At 38.5% G+C, this 19,900-nt stretch overlaps 1 protein-coding gene across 6 annotated transcripts in view; it reads right to left on the bottom strand.

Annotated features, from left to right (window-relative positions):
- GTDC1 (glycosyltransferase like domain containing 1) overlaps positions 1–10,265 on the bottom strand; it is a 319,298-nt gene extending 309,033 nt beyond the window's left edge. For 4 of the 6 annotated variants that reach the window (XM_004703837.3, XM_030888005.2, XM_045299495.1 and 1 more), the window contains exons 1-3: positions 10,157–10,265; positions 6,187–6,251; positions 3,011–3,215 (exon numbers count right to left, since the gene is read on the bottom strand). In XM_004703837.3, coding sequence (XP_004703894.1) covers positions 3,011–3,189 — 179 coding nt within the window. In that variant the 5' untranslated portion in view covers positions 3,190–3,215; positions 6,187–6,251; positions 10,157–10,265. Of the gene's footprint in view, positions 1–3,010; positions 3,216–3,862; positions 3,986–6,186; positions 6,252–10,156 lie in introns of all 6 variants that reach the window. The other 2 variants (XM_045299491.1, XM_045299515.1) reach the window with 2 other exon arrangements.
- Positions 10,266–19,900: the final 9,635 nt, after the last annotated feature.

Here is a 19,900-nt window from a genome sequence, read left to right as displayed (position 1 = left end):
ATGTATGGATTGTGATAAGAGTTGTATGAGCCCCTAATAAAACAATTTTAAAAAAACTTGATTTATACTCAAGTATATACAGTAGTTCTCCACACCAGAGAAAAATGTTAACAGGAGAAAGGGCTATGCAGTACACAATTAACCATACCGGCTGCAAAACCTGATGGAATGACAAGTATGACTGTAAGCATCTAAAAGTTAAAAAAAAAAAAAAGATTTTGTATAAAAATGACTCAGTCCAAAAAACCTCTGTAAAAAAAAATGAATGAAACCTACTCGATGCCTAAAATAAAACAGAAAGTAGTAAAAATGCTTGATTCTAGAATAATTTTTTTATATGGCCGAAAGCACAATATTTAAGGCCTTCTAACATGCCCTACTCTGCATCTTGGGACATTTCTAGAAGGCAAAACTTTAATACAATGTAAGAGTGTCAATAACCAAGTGCTCTGGGGAAATAGAATTTGTTAAGCTTCTGTCATTTGTAATAAAATTAAATGGCTCTAAGGTGTATCAGGGTGTACTCTTTTATTGGTCAAAATACTATAGACTCAAACTGATTAGTTAAGTTAAAGCATCGACTTTTTATTCAGTAAAATATCTCCAGATAATAAACACACACCAGTGATAGCCAGCCATATGTACAGAAGTTCTGAGAATAATGTGTGAGCCCACATTCAAGGTCTTTCGCCTCGGCCACATCTTTACTTTGCAGAATGGTTTTGCCTGGTAAGAAATGCAGATGCTTTATCATTTCACTCTTATTAATTTTAATGATTACATTTGTTAATGTAAAAGGGGAATGATTATAAAGCAAAAACTTTGAGCATTTTTCAATCTCTCAGATTTATTTAGTGTAACGAATGGTTATTCTTACACATCCATTGAGAATTGAGTAAGTATATATATATCTTTTCTTAACTTACTAAAAGCTTTGAAATGGCTGTTATTTTCTAAAAGTATTTGGAAAAGGTATTTGCTAAAGAGTAAATGAATAAAATTGCAATTGTAATTGAAATTAGTGAGGTATGCCTTTGGAGCAAATGTTAACTGCACATCTGAAACAACTGACCTTGGGAGGTGACAAGACCATGGTGAGGCATGTTAGTTATGGGAAGGAGAAAGCCAAACGTACCTATAGTCTTTCTGAAACCCACCTCTCCCGTAAGACTGTTTCGAAGAGAAATATGATACTTATCTCTACATGTTTCAGGCCTCAAAGAGGTGGGAAGCCAAATGTAGAGAGGTGTTTGCATGCAATCCATAGTTTCGCAGCTCTCATACCAAAAGAGACTCTGAAAATCTATATCACCAAAATGAAATCAAGCAGCAAATACACAACAGGCTCATTTCAATGTTCAAATACCCGTGGAAGTTTTTTTATATCAAATGTTAATGCTAAATGAAATTGTGCCAAAGAGTCAACGAGGTTACCTGGCATTCACTTTAGAAAGCACAATTATAGGAGATGTGAAAGTGAATGGAAACAGATTTTAACGTAGCTACAGTTTCATTGTTGTCCTTAAAATTTGTTATTTCACAGAAATATCTTATTGGTGAATCAAATATATTCATTCACTTGTTGGTATCAGAAACTAAAACATTAAATTATGGAAGCAATACTCTAAATATACTTTTGATTTTAAAAATACAAATATTTCCAAGACATACCAAAACAGCATTTTACCTGTAAAATCCCAAGCAACATGCCTTGAGCTCTCCCTGCTATTCCATCTGACCATCTGAATTCTCAGACACAATGCACGATTTTCATACACCAAATGGGGTTTTCTCTCAATCTCTCAAATTACTACTAAGAACAGCAGCTTACATTTAAATCACGAGCTGCTCCGTCCCTTGTGGCTGCTCCACCTTAGAAACAACAGATGGGTCTGGCTGCTAAAGCCAAGGTGGGCACTGAAGCTTGCAGCAGGCCCTTCCTCGAACAACCTGCCTGCTCCAACTCCATTAACTGGCAGCCTGGCAGCCCTCACCCCTGCCTAAACCATGGCAGTTCTACCCATAGGGGCCCGGAATGGCAAAACAGCAGGTACATAAACCACAGTGGGGTAATCTTCCACGATTTAACAATCAGGAGACACATGTCAGTGCACATGAACAGAGAAGAGGAGGGAGAGGCCTCGAGGGAGAGGTGGGAGGAATTTTACTTTACTTGTTCCCCACAAAAATGTAGCCAGTCTTTCTCAATCAACTTTTCAGTGTGTCCAGTAAGACTCTTTCTAATAGATCAGCCCTAGATCTGACTCCCTCATAGGAGCAGAATGTAGAATTCAGGTCAGTGTCCCCTGAATTCTACTCCTTCTTGAAGAACAAGTCCATGGTTACCATCTTCAGCTTAGAGTCAAAACGAACTCTGTCTTGCATACTCTTACTGGACTTGCATGCCTACGCCTATTTCAATCCTCTTTTCAACCCTAGCACATGGTGTATGTCAGACACAAAACTAAACTACAGCAGCGTTACTTACTAAAGGAGGCACTGGGGGCCATGGACTAAATAAACCCACACACTCAAGATCAATGCCCATCCCAGGCCCCAAACTCAGATACGCACGTACGTGCATGTGCACGTCTGTCATAAGAACCACAAAACAAATCAGAACAGTATATAGCTTCTGAGGCCACATTACTACTGATCAATGTCCTCCACTCACTCAGTCATTCACTTGGTATAGAATGGTCCCTGACAGTTGATGACATTGAAAATCTTTACGGGGGCAGAAAGCTTCATCTTTCTCCTGTGGAGCTGCTGATGGGTTTGAACTGCTGACCCTGAGGTGAGCAGCCTCACTTGTAATACACTGTGCCATCAGGGCTCCTGATTAAGTGTCCTTAAAGTGCCAGTGCTCTGTAGTTTCTTATGGGCTATCTACCACCATCAAATGACCGATTCCACAGCAGGTAGGATTCTCAAAGACCCCAATCAGAGCAATCCCCTGCTAACAGGTGCATTAAAAGCAAGAAGAAGAAGATTCCTAAGCTCTCATTACCTGTACTGCTCACTGATGGGAACATGCTGGGAGAAATACAAAGCCGATGTCCGCGCTCTCCAGTGCCATTTCTTTGCCGGAAGGGTAGAAAGGACGCAGCCTTCTAGTTCTTCTTGGAGGAGATCCACCAGCTGTTTATGGGACCCTCCATAGAAGGCCTCAATGATGAGAATACTCATTTGGCCCTTTCAGGCCTTCACAGGTTCTAAATAACAAGCAAAAACACCCAACTTTTTTTTCCTCCAAATTCACATACATGCGTATATACATATAACAATGTTGTAATAAGTCTAAGTGTTGTAGTTTGAGAAAGCAGATCATTCAGTCACATGATTTTTTTAAAAAATGAGCTTATACGTTCTAACAGCATATGACATTTATTTTTCATAATTATGATATTTTCATAATTAATATATTTTTGTCATTCAAGTTCATAGAGATGGGAAAAGGTGGTTCTGTTTCTCTGATTTGTTTTCTTCATGCCCTAAGACTACGGCTCCTTTTTTTCAGGCATCCCAGGAAGTTTGAAGGCTTCTTCTGCTATAATCACTCACTTCCCAATAAGAATGATGGGAAGCTGAACACAGTAAGCTCAGAATTTGCCTTCTCTAGAATAAGGGCAGGCAAAACTTTTGAGAAGGAAAAGCCAATCATGTACCTCACAACAATTTTTATTTGGGAGCCATAAATATCTTGTTATAAACAGAGAATGAAATCACCATTCTCTGAATAATATCCTTTCATTTTTTCCCCATTTTATTTCAGAGCCACATGTATGTACTCAAAGAGCCACATAAGATAAGGCTCGCAAAAAATAAATAAATAAAAATTTTAAAAGATAAGGCTCGCAACCTGCCATTTGCTGATCCTCCAATCTTGAATGGCCACTGAACTCATCTCCTCCCCAAAACTTCCATTCCAATAGCCATTCCATACAGGCGCTCTCCAGTTCACAGGCATTTTGATTCTGTAACTCTAAGAGATAGTAACCCATCATGAAATGTACCACCTGTCATTGACCCAGTGAATCTGTATGTAAAAAGCACATTTATATCATTTTATGATACTGGTGAGAGAACTCACTTTTTATTCTCTAGTGTGGAGGATAACTTCTTGGGACACCACATCACTGTACCTTGACCATTTCCCCACTATCATCAGTCTCTGGCACCAAAAAAGTGAGGGTAAAGATTTGTCTTTGAACCAGCAAGCTTTCTATAACCTGCTTTAAACAAGAAGCCCATGGTACCAATTAAAGCCCCTGTGAAACCTGATCGTGCTAGAATTGGCTATCAAGCAATTTTTGTTTTATCTTGTTTAACTGGAAGGATTTTTTTTGTAATTTGCTCAGTGAAATAAAAAAATGTGGTTAAGGTAAAACATTTGTATAAATTCAAATTATACTCTATTTCCTCTAAGAAATCAGGGAGAAACATCACTCTAGGCCCAATTACTATGTTGTTCATATTTCACATGTTTGGATTTTCCTTTATGACTTAGTAAATGCCACTTATTAAACAGCATTATATGTTTCTTAATAACCCTCTTCCACAAAATTCATAGTCTCAAAGACTCAATAATGCTCTTTACTAATGAAACTGCACTTCACCTTGCTCAGTCAAAGCCAGGCCACTGACATTGCATTTCACAGCAAAGGGCCTCAAGTGGCTCTCAAAGAAATGACTGAACGGAAAGAGATCTTAAGTTTCTTGATGCCTGATTGTGCCAACGAGTACTTTTCTGGAGAGAAGAAGAAAGAAATGCCTCTGTATATTTCACTTACATGCAAAATTAAGAGGAAGTGCTTCCTTTAGGTAGAAAGGCAGGAGGAACTCTGGTCATCCACGTTTGAACCTTAGCTCTGTCACCAATTAGCTATGTATCTATGGTTTGGGACAAATTACCTAAACAGGGATGACTAGGCCTCAAGGGCATCTTGTGAATAAAATAAGACAACGCATGTGAGCCTAGATGTTTGTACATGGTAATAAAATATGTATTCCTTCTCTTTATTAGTCGAAACCATCCATTTACGGAGAAAGGATACCTTAAGAGTCCTCCAGCTCTTAAGACCCTACCACTCCTTATCCACCAGCAAGATCATGACATGACAAAGGGGTGGACACATGCCTATGAAATGCCTCCGAATTAGCAGCTGGCATTTCAAGTACAGATGTGACAATCCTACAGGTTTTGTGGGTAAGAAGTGAACTGAGAGACTGACTAGTCAGAGGTCAAGTTTCTTTTTCTTTTTCCAGGCAAGCTGGCAGCATCTGCTCTAACAGTGTGGAGGTTCAACATGCTAACCAGCTCCCTCCAAGTTCAACAAAATGCTAACAATTAGTCCTGCAAATGATGGAAATGGCTAAAAGTAACTGAGAGACTAGTGCAAGACAATTTTTGAAAACTCTATCAAACATATCAACGCAGACCAAATAAAAGCAGTTTAACATTCATTTGCTTACTGGGCCACATCACAGATATCTGATATCTTGCTTTATTTCCTCTGACCTAATCAGGCTATGGGGTATAGTCCTATATATCCTTAAAAGGTCTCCAAAAGGCCTTGAATGACCTGCAATAGTTCTCTAAGTGATGGAATGTCATAAACCAGTCTAAAGAAGACCTCAGTCATAAAACCTCAGGAAAACAGCATCAATATTAGGAGAAAAAAAATGCTCTCTGATTCCTCATTACTCCACCCTTTCCCATGATTAATCAAGAGCCACTATCAGGCTATACATTCTATAGCTGAATCACAAGTTATCAGCAAGCCATGGGTCTGAATCACAAGTTATCAGCAAGCCATCAGCCACTGTGGGGGCAGTATGTGTAGGTGCTACTATAGAGTCAAAATACTCGGTAAGCAGAACTGAACACCAAGCGTGTGGGAGGCTGAAAAATAGCAAAGGGGAAGGGAAAACAAAGATTATAGCTATAGAAGCCATCCACCCCTTAAATAGCTCAGTGAAAAGAGTGAAATGTACAGGTTGGAACTAGCATTTACTTGGGCATTTTCCTGGTGGCCAATGGGTGTGCCTGCACTTTGGGTATTTTTCTAGGGAAAGTAACTATGTCCTACCATCTCTGAAAACTATACTTAGTGGCTTTGATTCATGGAAATTTGTTCTGCTTGTTTTGTGGAGACAGACATATCCTGGCACCTCCTCACTTACTTCTATTGCAACTTTTGTGGCAAGAGGAAAACGTGTTCTTCCCTGTAGTCTTCCTGAAGTACAACCTGGAAGAAAGATGATTCCCATTATAGTCAAGTAAAAAGGCGGGGGGTGGGGGGGGGGGGGGCACTGATTTTAAATAAAAGATTTGAACCAAATGCCATAACAGTACATAAAAGAATGGCTCAAATCTTTTCGTTGTGCTTGAGTTTTCTTTTGTAAGTCACTGCTTGAAACAAGTAAGTGTGAGGTTGGGACAAAACCCAAAACACTTTGTTAAAAAGAATGCTTGCTTTTGGGGTAGAATATCCCAAGACATAAAGGCAAGACAACAATTTACCCATTTTAACAGTCATCTGGGGAAACTGCAGGTGGTCTCTCAGATAGTAGAGATGCTCACACACACAGAGGGTGAATGCTGTGCAGGCACTTTTGCACTGCCAGCCTGGGTGGCGCTGGCAGTGAAGGGTTGAACTGGTCAGTATTGCAAGCCAACCAGCAGCTCCATGGGAGAAAGAGGAGGCTGTCTGCTCCCATCCATACTTACAGATCCTCAGAAACCAAATCTAGGGTCATGATGAGTGGGAAGTGACTCAATGGCAGTGGGTTTAGTAGAGCCCTGACCACAGAGGAGTAGCAGGATCAGAGCCTCAGGAATGAACTCAAAGGGAAAGAAGGTCTCCATGAGGAGGAGCCAGAGGCTGTGTGCAGATGTCTTCACAAACAATGGCAGCTGCCACACACAGAGCTGGATGTCTTGTGTGGTTCCTTCAGTTTATAAAATCTCTCAAGCTTGATCACGTGCACCACCACAAGCCTTAAGTCCTGAAACTTACTAAATTCATCACAATCAAGGGTATGGCTCTGATTTTCCATTAGGAAGAATCAACAGCAACAGAAGACCCTTATATCCGGGAACAAATCCCAAGCAAACAGCCCAAGCCCTTTTCCCATTCTGCCAGGATAACGAACTATGACCTGCCAAGTAAATGGCTAATCCATGCCTGCTCACTGAAAGAGCAGATACGTTGTTATCAACTTTTAAGGGTCTTTTTTTTTTTGCTTAAACAAGTAAGCTTCAGTTAAAAAAAAAACTCATTTCTTCAGCACATTTTATTCCCCAGGGATGCTAGATGAGTGAGAATCAACTATTAAAGCTTTATGAAAGCTTAATTCATTATCAATACTATGATTTAATGATACATGGTTAAATGCTACAACATTAAATCTGGCCATTCAAAATGAGTCCAAGTGATAGCTATGACACAGAAATTGTACATCACTTGAAATTGTACTTAAGATCACAAGAGGTCGACATGAGCTCTTTAAGAATTATTTGCCTTTACAAAAAATTATATTTACAATTAAAGAGGGATACAAAGCAAAACCTACGACAGTATTTCATTCAAGCATTTTGACCAAAGGGGGAAAAATGCATTTAACGTCATTGTATTTAAAAATAACAATACTAGGGGAGATGACCGAGAACAAAACTAGCCTGAAACCAATGCTCTTTTTAAATTTTTTTATTAAAAGTTTTTGTCTTTGTACCTGAACTTATTTTAGGCTTGACCCAATTTCTTTATTCCCTGAGCCATGATTATTTTCAGGGTGATCTACATTTTTTCTTTTGTCTACCTTCTTGGGCATTTATAACTACTGTGATATTTGAGGGACTTTTTTGTTAACTGTATAGACAAAGGAAATTTTCTATCTGCCATTGATTTATTATAAAAGATTTGCAAAGTGAGTTTTAAAAAATAAACCTGTCACATTAGAAATCAACATTAAACATCATATATGATGCTAATATGTTTACTTACACTATTCAGATAATTTTCCAGTCAAATACCAAGTGATCATTTTAGCTCAGAGGAATCATTGTGTTAGTATATTTCATAAACACCTTGCCAATGTTAGTTGTAGGAAGGTACAGTTTCGGTGATAATGGTTTTCATCCCACACATACAAAAAAATGGACATTACAGGCTTATCCATACATGGGGCTTGGTATCTTAAACTTCAATTGATTGCTGAAAATATATTGCTTATTTGTCGATAGGTCATATTTGGGTAGTAAAGCTTGACACAGCAAACAGCAGTGAACTTCAACAATAAAGGCTTCAAGTTGGGGAACATGAACTTTGAGTACCAGTTCCCAATATGTCATCAGAGGTTTGCCTGGTATTTTCTTACTGACCCCTTTTCCCCCTTCCCTTCTGCACCTCCACCCACCCATTCCAACACACCCCGTTCTACTGCAAAAGTCACTAATCGCCCAGCCGGGTAAAACAGGGCAGTACTGAGAAAGGTTTGCATTACCTTCCAACCCACTCACTTATTTTAATGATTCATCACGGAAACCCCACTTGTTGAAATATACCTGAAAGCTCATTAAAGAGTAAAAAAATAAGTGTGAAAAAATTTTTGCTTTCCTATAAGAGAACCTCTTAAATGTAAGTATGAAGTAAAATTACACTTCGGTTTAAAAAGAAAAAAAACTTTCCTTAAAGTAATTTGTAGTGCATTCATCAATCTCAATTTTTCTCAAATAAAATATACACAAATATGAATAAATAGATCCTAAAAGGTTATATTTTAGAGATGTCTGTTAAGAATTGAACATAGCAAATTTATTGTAAGTCCTAAAAATAACAACCTCTGAAGACTGAGATATAACTAGCCATCAATGAAGAGAAGTATTTTGCGATCCTAAAACTATGTACACTGACAATGTTCTACATAATTAAAGTTTGGCTAATACTAAAAAATGCTTACGATTTCTGAGCATCAGTTTGAACTGTAGATCACATGTAATGGGAACTAATTATTATTCCACTATATGATTATGGGACTTACACCTAACATTTGCAATGTAACTTGCAATACTATTTGTGTATTTACTAACATCTTTAGGTCTTAGCTATTTTCAAAATGCTAAAGGTGTTTAATTTCTTCAACTGTGACTTTTGTTGCCTCTTATATTTAAAGAACTTATGTAGTAAAACCAAGATTTTGTATGAAGACTTAAATGCCACACTGTTGAGACAATTTGAAGGTATTTTCAAATGAGCTTTTCCAATTATACAATTTGCAATGACTTTTGAGAGCATGCGCCTTTCAAAGTTATATTCTTATATGCAGTTTAATTTTTCCTGGCACACATTTCTGTTTTCTCGATTTGGGACTTCATTTCCTGCTTATAAATATCAGTCATTTACTCAATTACTTGAATTAATATAAATTCCTGATTATAACTGGCAAGTATCAAATGCAAATTGAACAAATATTTACTGACTACTTAACATGTCCCAGGCATTATGACATCATTTACTTGTTTTCAAACATGCATAATTTCAATAAATAATCAGATGTGTATTAATCACAAATTCATTATGTTACATTTTACAAAGTTATACTCCATATTGCATAGGAAAATTATACCTAAGATTATTTTTGTGACTGAGAAGCTTACTGATTTAATTTCATTCACAAATAAAATACCAATTCCTTTCCATTTTTTATTGCTATTAATTTCAGGAATAATTTCAAACTGTAAAAGTAGCAATGAATCAGTTCCATTGAATACTAAAAATATTTTCAATTTGCTGACATTTTAAAATGTGGCAGCATACTTATGAATCAACAGGAAAATTTTTAACTAGAAAATCATCTCATCACTCACTTTAACTATTGCATTACCCTTTTAACATGGTCTCTGTATTACCAAACAATCTTACTCCTGCCACACCATTCTGCATAAATCAGACACACATAATTTTTTTAAATGCAAATCTGATCATACAATGACAAGCTCAAAAGTCCCTTTTGTGAGTAGAATTGTGTCCATGAAAAATGTGTGGACATCCTACGCCTCATACTTAAGTGTGACCTTATTTGCAAATAGGGTCATTGTAGACATAATCAAGTTCAATTGAGGGTTACATACTCGGTTAAGCTGGATACTAACCTGACAGGACGTGTCCTTGTGGGAAGAGATGAAGAGACACAGACATCCAGGAGAAGGCACCCAATGAAGTGGTACTTCTATGACTGAAGGAACGTCAAGGATTGCCAACAACCACCAGGAGGATGGAGAGAAAAGAGGAACACATAAATCTCCAGAAGCAACAACTATTGACAACTAAAGTTTAGATCTCTGGGTTCCAGAACTGTGGAAGAATACCTATACCCAATCTGTAGTCATTGATCAGAGCATCTATAGGAAAGGAAGATAGCCTTCCATGTTTTATCACCAAAGGAAAAATTGAGCACCTGGCACATATTAATTAAGGGTGGCATTCCCTTCATGATTTCTGAGTTCTTGCTTCCTATTCACTAAAGCTTCACATCTTTCCCCACTTCAATCCTGCTCCCACTTCCCGGGTCCAAGCCTGGGTTGTAGCAGTACCCAATGCTAACACTCACCTCTGACTTCACAGCTCTATCTCGTCAGCTTCTGGCAAGTCTGCTTCGAGGTCCTCCTAGTAAACTTTTCTTAAAAATTCTGCCCATGAATCCCCAAATCTGTGAAACCTTTACATGAGTTCCTCTCCATTCTGAACAGTGTCCCTATACTAATCCCCATGCCCTGTCAACGACGTTGATAAGGCAGGGAAAATCTGGGTGGAATCTTAACATTATTTTCCTGAAGACTATCCCAGAATCTGGTGTGGGATGGATGTCACTAAGTTGTTATGGAGCTGAATGAAAAATCAGGGGAAGCAGAAAGTTGATTCTGCCCTTAAAGGAACACTGCCTTCCACTTTGCTCATGTTCTGAGCAAAAGGTCTGGGCAGCACTATAGCTGTCACGAGCGAGTCCTTCTGATTCCTCACCCAAACTGAGCGCCATGTATACCTGCAACATATTTTATTATTGTGTGTTCTTTCCAAGAGTGTTATACTGTCTTCGTTTTCAGGAGGGAAAAAAAATGTGGATTTAAGAAAATGTGTACAATTGTGTTCATCTGAATCTACTGATATAGATAGAAGTAACAATCTTACAGAAATGAGAGAAACAGCATAAACAATCCAATTCTAGGACAAAGAAGGGTACACAGCCTAAAACAATATCTGTGAGACCCATACATTTTTAAAATCACCTGCCATTTTTTATTTTGTTTGATCTACAACAATCTTAGTCAATTCCCTCACCATCAATCTAGATATCTCATTCTATATTTAGTAATTAGACTTTTATTTAGCAAGCAAGAAAGAAAAAGAGCATTTTAAAATACTTTCCGTGAACCATTATTCATATTATAAAAGTTTTACAAGATGAATAATATATTTGCTTTCCCAAGATGGCATGTCCTCAAGCCTTCCGCCTTCTTGAAATGGGATGAAAACAAGATCAGCGGGAGGGGCAGGAGTTTCTGGGCTCCCTGACCCATTTAGTCAGAGATACAGAAGAAGAGAAGTCAAGCACCTCATAAAAGTATCAGCAAAAGGAATGCTGACAGCTTTGTTCAATCCCTTTTCTTTCATCAGGAATAAATTGAGAATAGTACAGAAGGTATATTCATATGAGATTATTCAATATCTGTATCTTCCTCTGGGCGTTAAGTTTCAGGATGGCAGTAACTTGATCTGCCTTGCTTACCACCACGTCCCTAACACTTAGAAAAACACAACATTGTTCTTCTAAACAAATAATAGATGTGCGCTGTGTCAATAAACTATAAGACCCTTTAACATTTAACTTGCCAATTACTTCCTCACCCAGCCAAAGTCTTTTATTAGCAGCCTCTAAGAATCACACCTTACTACCACTTACTACTATTTTTTCCAAAGATAGAGTTTGCGGCAAAGAGTAGCCCACTGTCTAAACATAATAGGTGGAATCTTCCTGCGTTCAGAATGTCACACCTTATTCTGAGGAAAACAGTTCTGCCAACAACCCTGGTCAGGAAGTTAAAAGCCATGTTTCACACCATGGGAAACGTCCTTCCCCACTTGACTGGATTCTATGTAAACATTTAACTCAAGGACAGTACAGTCTCTTACCTGGAAGGATTCAACTGGTTTTAAAACTATACCAGAATTTTCTATTGGGCAGAAGCATTGTCTTGCTACCATACATGGCCTGTACACTGACCAAATTTTAACTGAGGCTTATGTTTATGCAGGCAAATTCTAACTATACAGATCCAAAACCCAAAACCCAACCCCCTGCCATTGAGTCGATTCCAACCCATAGTTCCCACAACCCTGACAGAGCAGAACTGCTCCACACAGTTTCTGAGGCTAGGAATCTTTGCTAGAGCAGATTGTGGGTTTGAACTCCCAACCTTTCAGGTGGCAGCTCAATGCTTATTTATCCCACAGTACCCGCAGGGCTCCTTACACAAACCAAGTGAATTTAAAATCAAGAGACGAGCAGATTCTTAACTATGCCAGCACTACTCAGTCTCACGCCAACATCTTTTAAGAACTTAATCCATATTAACTAAATAAAGTGTTGCTGGAGGTTGCTCTCCCTAAGGGGGAGGCATGCATCACACTTCCGGTTAGTTTTAAAGCAGAAATCACAGGACTGCATTAACACACAAATATTCGCCACCTCCTACTGGAAGTCCAGCTACGCAAGCAAACATGGGTGGCATTCCCTCCATGATCTGGAGAAGAGAAAAACGGTCGCAAAGTATAAAGTTCTGGATTTACTCACTTCTAATGAAAAAATGAAAAGAGCACAGTAATCTCACAACTCGATGTACCTCGTCAGTGAGAAAAATCACCTTAGAATAAATGCAGAAATCCTACTGACTCATAAGGCTAAAAGAGAATATATACATATATATATATATAAATCAAGTGAACACCTTAGAGGATAAGAAAGAGAGATTTTATAAAGGACTAGGCAGGCTAGAAATCTATACTAAGAAGTATCACTGTTGGACACATGAAATATTTTTAATAGTCATCTTGTATTGATGAAAATCATCTGGCAGTAACAGAATTTCTCTAATGATGTGAGGAAGCTGGAAGCGAAGCCAGCAATAGAATGAAGCCTTTAAAATGCATATCAATAAAACCAGCCTTTAAGACATATCAATTAAGAGATTTAGTGACACCTCCCTCTATTTCTGCAAAAATAGAAAAATTAAAGTAGAATTTGTTAAAAGTGTAGTATCTTCCATTTATTGACTGTAGCAACATTTATTTCTTCTACTCTCCAACTATCTTTCAAGAATCTTGTGATGCTTCTGGTCTCAGATATTTGCTCGTGGTAGGAGAAGCTGATACCAGAAAGACTCGATAAAGTCTACAGACTTTTCATGTTCACCTTCTGAAAATCCACATACTCAGCTTAGCCCAGGACTGAGTAGATGAATAGCTGTGGTCAGAAGAGTTCTATCACATTTTTAAGTATCTCAAGGAACTAGAGACTATTATAAGAAGTGGGTCACCAGTATGGTAACACTAGGCTGTGATTTGTGAAATCGTGAAGATGTTTAGGACTGACCTGTGTCATCGAGAGAAAGTACACACAGCCAACACTTTATGGTTTCTACATGGTCTAACGTGCTCCAGAGTGTCTGCAAAGGAGGCACGGGCTGGCCCATATCATATGACAAACAAGTTTCCCCTGAGTAAAAGATAACTAGAAATAGCTTGGAGTTTCCTGACTAGAGCGAGCATTGTGACTTTTATCTGTTTAGTGGCCTTGTCTGTCACTATTATCTCTTTAGCAACTGGATTTTCAAGGAGGCATTTTGGTTATATAAATATTTTGTCTAATGAAGCAGAGACCCTACAGCCCAGAGTTATTCTTTGCAAACTAGCGAAAGTCACACTTTACATCCTCATCGTCTCTTTAAGGGGAAAAAAAGGATCTCACACATTGCAAACAAGTGATCAAACAGAGTAAGGTTGCTTAGGAGTTAATTAATTCTCCTCTGCAAATCCACCCAGCATAAATACACACTATAGCTGGGACCATTAGTCTCTCCACTGTATTAATTAGCATTCATAGTTAACAAATAGCCTGAGTCATTTTAAAGAGAGAGAACTTAAACTTCTAAAACAGGCCTGTAATATCCTATACTTTATGTAACAGTTGCTCCAGTGTTGTTGGTAGAATGGAAGCAAAAGAAGACACTGACTCTTCACACCGACCCTTTCCCTCGCTTGCTTCCAGAGTTCACGTGCAAGCATTACATGTGAAACAGCAGACAAATGACTGCACGTTGTTAGATGTCAGCTGGCCAGGGTGCAATGGGCTACCTCTCTCAGGAGGTTCTGCGTGTCACAAGAGCAACAGATGGTGGCAAAATATCAGCCATCTGCAAAATAGATACAGAGCATAATTTGAGCCTGAAAAGCACCTTTGTCAAGTCCTGAGAATGTAGCTCTTATGGACTGAATTATTCCCCTACACCACCACCAAAATATGTGTTGTAAATCCTAACTTCTATGCCAGTTGTTATAATGCCATTTGAAACTGGATTGTCTTTATTGTGCTAATGAGGCAGGATTGGTGTAAGGTGTATCTTGAATCAATCTCTTTTGAGATATAAAAGTGATTAAGCAAGCAAGCAGAGGAGAGAGAGATGGGTTAGGGGAGATGCAAAGCATATGCAGATTGCCCAGGAGCAAAGCTCAGTAAAGACATAAGACATCTTTCTTCCTTTAGAATCAACAGAGAGAGGGGCTTTCCTTAAGGCAGGTGGCCTCAATTTGGCCTTCTAGCCTCCTAAACTGCAAGAAGAAAAATTCCTGTTTGTTAAAGTCATCCATTTGCGGTATTTCTGTTGTAGTAGCAACAGACATCTAAGACAGTTGTGTAAACGTTGCTAACTCCTCTAGCACAAGGCTACCTTTGCTTTGAAGTACTGTAAAATGCCTTGTCATGTGTGGAAATAAATACAAAGGGCTTGAAACTTGTATCTCTTTAGATTCATCAATATCACATCCAAGAATAATAAAAATAAAAACCTTTGCCCTAAACTTGAAATAATCGAAATACCCAAAAAGGGCAAGTATGTTTAAAATGATTATCAAAAACCATTAATAATACTTATTGCCAAAAAAAACCATTCACGATATTGCATGATTACATTAAATGGATATGTGTATAAAAACATTACAGATTTTTCTCCAAGGATGAGGACATAGGCATACCGGTAGACAAAGTGCCATTTGCAATAGAATTGTGAATGATTTGGTTTCCCTATCTGTGCGTCCCTACAACATGGAGGAGGAAGTGTACCATGCTCATTGTCAAAAGTAGCATTTCCACATACAGTGAACCCTCGCCACTTTGCGCTTCGACTTCCGCGGCTTCACTCTATCGCGGTTTTTGCGTAACAGCACATGCTCTGTCATTACTGCCACTGATTGGCTCATACTGTACACGCTTGATGCCATAAATAATATAATAAATAATAAATGATCATTGTAACGTCCAAAATGTTTTACTGTATTTTCCCTTTTTCGTTTAATAAATTGGGTAATACGAGTGTAATGGTGACTAAAGGGTGTTTTTTCATGTCCTCTATGCTCTAACTACGAAAATATTTGATTTACAAATAAGGAATCCTACTTCGCGGAATTTCATTTATCACGGTAGGGTCTAGAACCGATTAACCGCGATAAACGAGGGTTCACTGTATATCCAGAAGGACAATCAATGCCCTAGTGACAGCCTAATGCACAAATGCTTCCAGGAAAAAGCAGTTAATCCTCACTGTTAGAGCACCAGGGCCCGAGGTCGGACACGGGAAACTAGGAGATGGGCCGAAAGGAGACACATGCACAGCCCAGACATGGATTTGAAATGTTTGCCTCCAGAACTGGGAGGAAATCATGGTTTGTGACAGCCCCGCACTTCCCTTCCTTCTGCATCAGAGCTGACATTCTAAGTGTTAGGTTTGTAGACTGCTACCGATTATAGTGTGAACCGTCAATCCATCTGGGGGTCTTCATGTAAACTCAGCTTCCATCCCGGTTTCCCTCCCAATTAATCAGCCATGTGAGTGGTCTTGCCCTCGGACGCGGTGTGTTGAAGAGCGGATTACCACCACTCCCCTAGCCAGGCCAGACAGGGTAGCCTAGCCTTAGAGACTTACTTGGGAGTGGTTGGAATTTGGGTTATTGGGGTCTCCATGTTCCTGTTTCACATATTGAGTGCCTTGGTAGGAAGGCCCTGAACCAATTTTGTAAGTTCTCCTATCTAGAACAGGGTACACAGTCCTACCCGCAACTATCTGCCACCAATCATGCTTTTTGTTTTTTGAATTATTAAAAGAATTTAATTGGGGGCTATTACAACTCTTATAACAATCCATACATCAATTGTATCCTGCATATTTGTACATATGTTGCCATCATTGTGCTCTAGACATTTACTTTCTGTTGAGCCCTTGGTATCAGCTCCTCTTTTTCCCCTCCCTTCCCACCCCTTACTCTCATAACCACTTGATAAATTACATTATTATTTTCATATCTTATACTGACAGCAGTCTCCCTTCCCCGACAGTTTGTACTGTTTGTCCCCCTGGTGGAGGGGTGGGGCTGCTTATGTGTCGATCATTGCAATCAGTTCCCCCTTTTCCCCACCTTCCCCCTACCCTTCTGGTATTGCTATTCCCGTTCCTGTTCCTGGAGTCTGTGTGTCCCGCGCTCTTAGCTCCTATCTGTACCTGTGGTACATGCTCTGGTCTAATCTGAAGTGAGAGGCAGCAATGGGGTCATGATCGTGAGGGTTGAGGAATCCTCAAGCAACCAGAGGAATACTGTGTGTTTCAGCGGTGCTACGCTGTGCCCTGGTTGACTCATCCCTTCCCTGAGACCCCTCTGGGGGGGATATCCCATTGCCTATAGATGGGCTTTGGGTCTCTGCCCAAAAAACCCTTGTTCTCAATGACATTGTTTTTTTGTTTTTTGTTTTTGCTATGAGTCTTCTGATCCCTGTTTTACCCGGTCCCAGTGATGCCTCATGATCACACAGGCTGGTGTGCTTCTTCTTGCCAGGCTTGTTGCTTCTCTGCTAGGTGGCTGCTTGTTTATCTTCAAGGCTTTAAGACCCCAGATGCTATATATTTTAATAGCTGGGCACCATCCGCTTTCTTCACCACATTTGCTTATGCACCCGTTTTGTCTTCAGCGATTGTGTCAGGAGTGTGAGCATCACAGAATGCCAGTTTTTTTTAAACAAAGTGTTCTTATATTGAGGGAGGGTATAAGCAGAGGTCTGAAGTACACCCACTACCTCAGGGTACTGCCATATAAATATATGTACATAAGCCAATACCTCCATTTTTATGAATTAATGTATTTACATATGTATACACCTATGCTTATAGCTTTACCAATCATGCTTTTGAGATAGGATTTTTTGTACTCTCCTGTCCTATGTAAGTGGCCAGTTTCCTGAAAATCCTTGGACACTATTATGACTTCATGCCTATGGTCTCCCTTATACAGATGATGTGATTTTGTACATGGTCCTATTTAAGACTTAATAAATGTTCTCCACAAATGGTACAGAGAGAGAGAGAGAAAGAATGAGAGCTGTGAAAGGAAAGAATCCACCCAACATTTCTTAAACTGAAAGATTTGAAGGAGAGCACTTTGTCTTAGGAAATTTCAAGAGTTAAAAAGCAAAGATGTCACTTTGAGGCCTCGGGGGTGCCTGCCCCATGCCATGGTATTTTCAATCATCTCATATGCATGTCAAAACTGGACAGCGAATAAAGAAGACCAAGGAAGAATTGATACCTTTGAATTATGGTGTTGGCGAGGAAATTAAATCGCCCATAGACTGTCAGAAGAATGAGAAAATGTTGTCTTGAAAGAAATAGGGCCAGATGCTCCTTAGAGGCAAGGATGGTGAGACTTTGTCTCATGTGTTTCCAACACGTTACCAGGAGGTATCAGAGCCTAGAGAAGGATATCATTCCTGGTAAAGGAGAAGGGCTGCAAAAAAGAGAAGCCCTTCAGTGAGATAAGGTGAAGGCAGTGGATGCAACAACGGGCTGGAACAGAACAATTGTGAAGATGGTCGAAGACTAGAAGTATTTCTTCCCACTGTACATGAGGTGACTCTGAGTGAAAACAAACTCCACACACCTATGCTTTTATGCAACAACATTTATGCTTCATTTTATTATTTAAAATACTTTCAATGAACATGTTTCCCCTTGCAATTAAAAGAAACTAATGTTTCTCTTAAGTTTCGAGAAAAAGGCCAAGTTGTTTACCATAAAAACTATTTCCCAATTACTGAAGGCTTACTCCCCTCCAGGAGCTTGCAAGTGGTTTTCATATTAATTGAACTACTACTGCTATTAAGAAACTTATTAAAAAAAACTAATCAGCAAGGGTTAAAACTAATGGGATCATAGCTATTCCCAAACACTGTAATTTGGTTTTACAAATGCTGTTTGTCTAAAATGCATGAAATAAAAGTAATTCTTAATTAATTAAAACATGAACTTGAATTATTATGTAATTGTAAATAGATCAAGATATTTATTTATATTTAAAGGATCTGCAACTGGACTTTGAAAAACTAAGCTACTATTTTGATAGTATAGAGCTGGAGCATAGGAATGTATAGTGAAAACTCAAAGTTTTATAAGTTCAAGAACATGTCGAAATTAATGTAGACTTGAAATAATTAGGTACAAGTCTTGAAATAACGGAAGGTATTTAATTAAGGGGAATTAAATTGAGAGGAAATTTCAGTTTTACACTTAATTTTCAGAGTACCATGTTGTATTAAGAAAGTAGAAAAATGTTATTATATGATCACCCATGTGTACTGCATATATTGCAAAAAACAAAGTGACTGGCTGGTTATTCAATTTAGAGAGCTACAATCCTACAACTTTAACAGCTCCTCTCAGGACCGCTCAGATTTTTCCTTTATTTATAAATACATACAACATGGGTGGAAACAACTGAATTTTATACAATTCTAATTCAGACTTGGCTGAGAAATATCTTAAAATAAAACCTCCTAGTTCCAATACATTTTATAATGACAGTGACTACAGTTCGCTTTCAGGTACTAAGACATAATTCCATTTCTTAATTATTTTGATAATTACTTCACAGTATTTTCTTTTCAAAAATTATGTATTGTGAATGACCTAAACTTACAAATTTTGAAAGAAAATATCCTAATACTAAAGTTTACAAGCACACACACACACACATACACCCCGGGGGACAAACTACAGAAATAGCAGCCGGTGTACCATATGACAAGAATAGTAATTTATAATTTAGCAAGGGGTCAGGGGTTGGCATGTGGGGAAGAGGAGCTGATACCAAGGGCTCAATAGAAAGCAAATGTCTAGAAAAGAATGATGGCAACATATGTACAAATGTGCTTGATACAATGGATGTATGGATTGTTATGAGAGCTGTGAGAGACCCCAATAAAATGTTTTAATTAAAAAAAAACTGATGTACCCTAATGCAAATATGAGGCAAACCTCCACTTAAAGGGTTATTAAGAATATACCTATCACTACATAGCTTTCTGTATATTTTAAAAAGCATTAACTTGAATAAAGAGAAAGAAAACATCCAAAGCTTTATAAGAGCACCAAGGGGCATTTACTACCACTTGGTAGTCTCCCTGTCCCAGAGTGGGCCACCGCTAAAATTAGTATCACGACCTCATAGAAAACTAACAGATAAAGTTTATAGTGAGGAAAAATTGGTTTTTATGGGTTTTCAAAAGGGAATTCTTATGACAC

The sequence above is a fragment of the Echinops telfairi genome, unplaced genomic scaffold, assembly GCF_000313985.2.
Source record: "Echinops telfairi isolate 266 unplaced genomic scaffold, ASM31398v2 ScPeMD7_4;HRSCAF=17, whole genome shotgun sequence".
In the NCBI taxonomy this organism is placed as follows: domain Eukaryota; kingdom Metazoa; phylum Chordata; class Mammalia; order Afrosoricida; family Tenrecidae; genus Echinops; species Echinops telfairi.
Note: the sequence above shows the minus strand (reverse complement) of the source record. Positions and strands in the feature narration are given on the sequence as shown.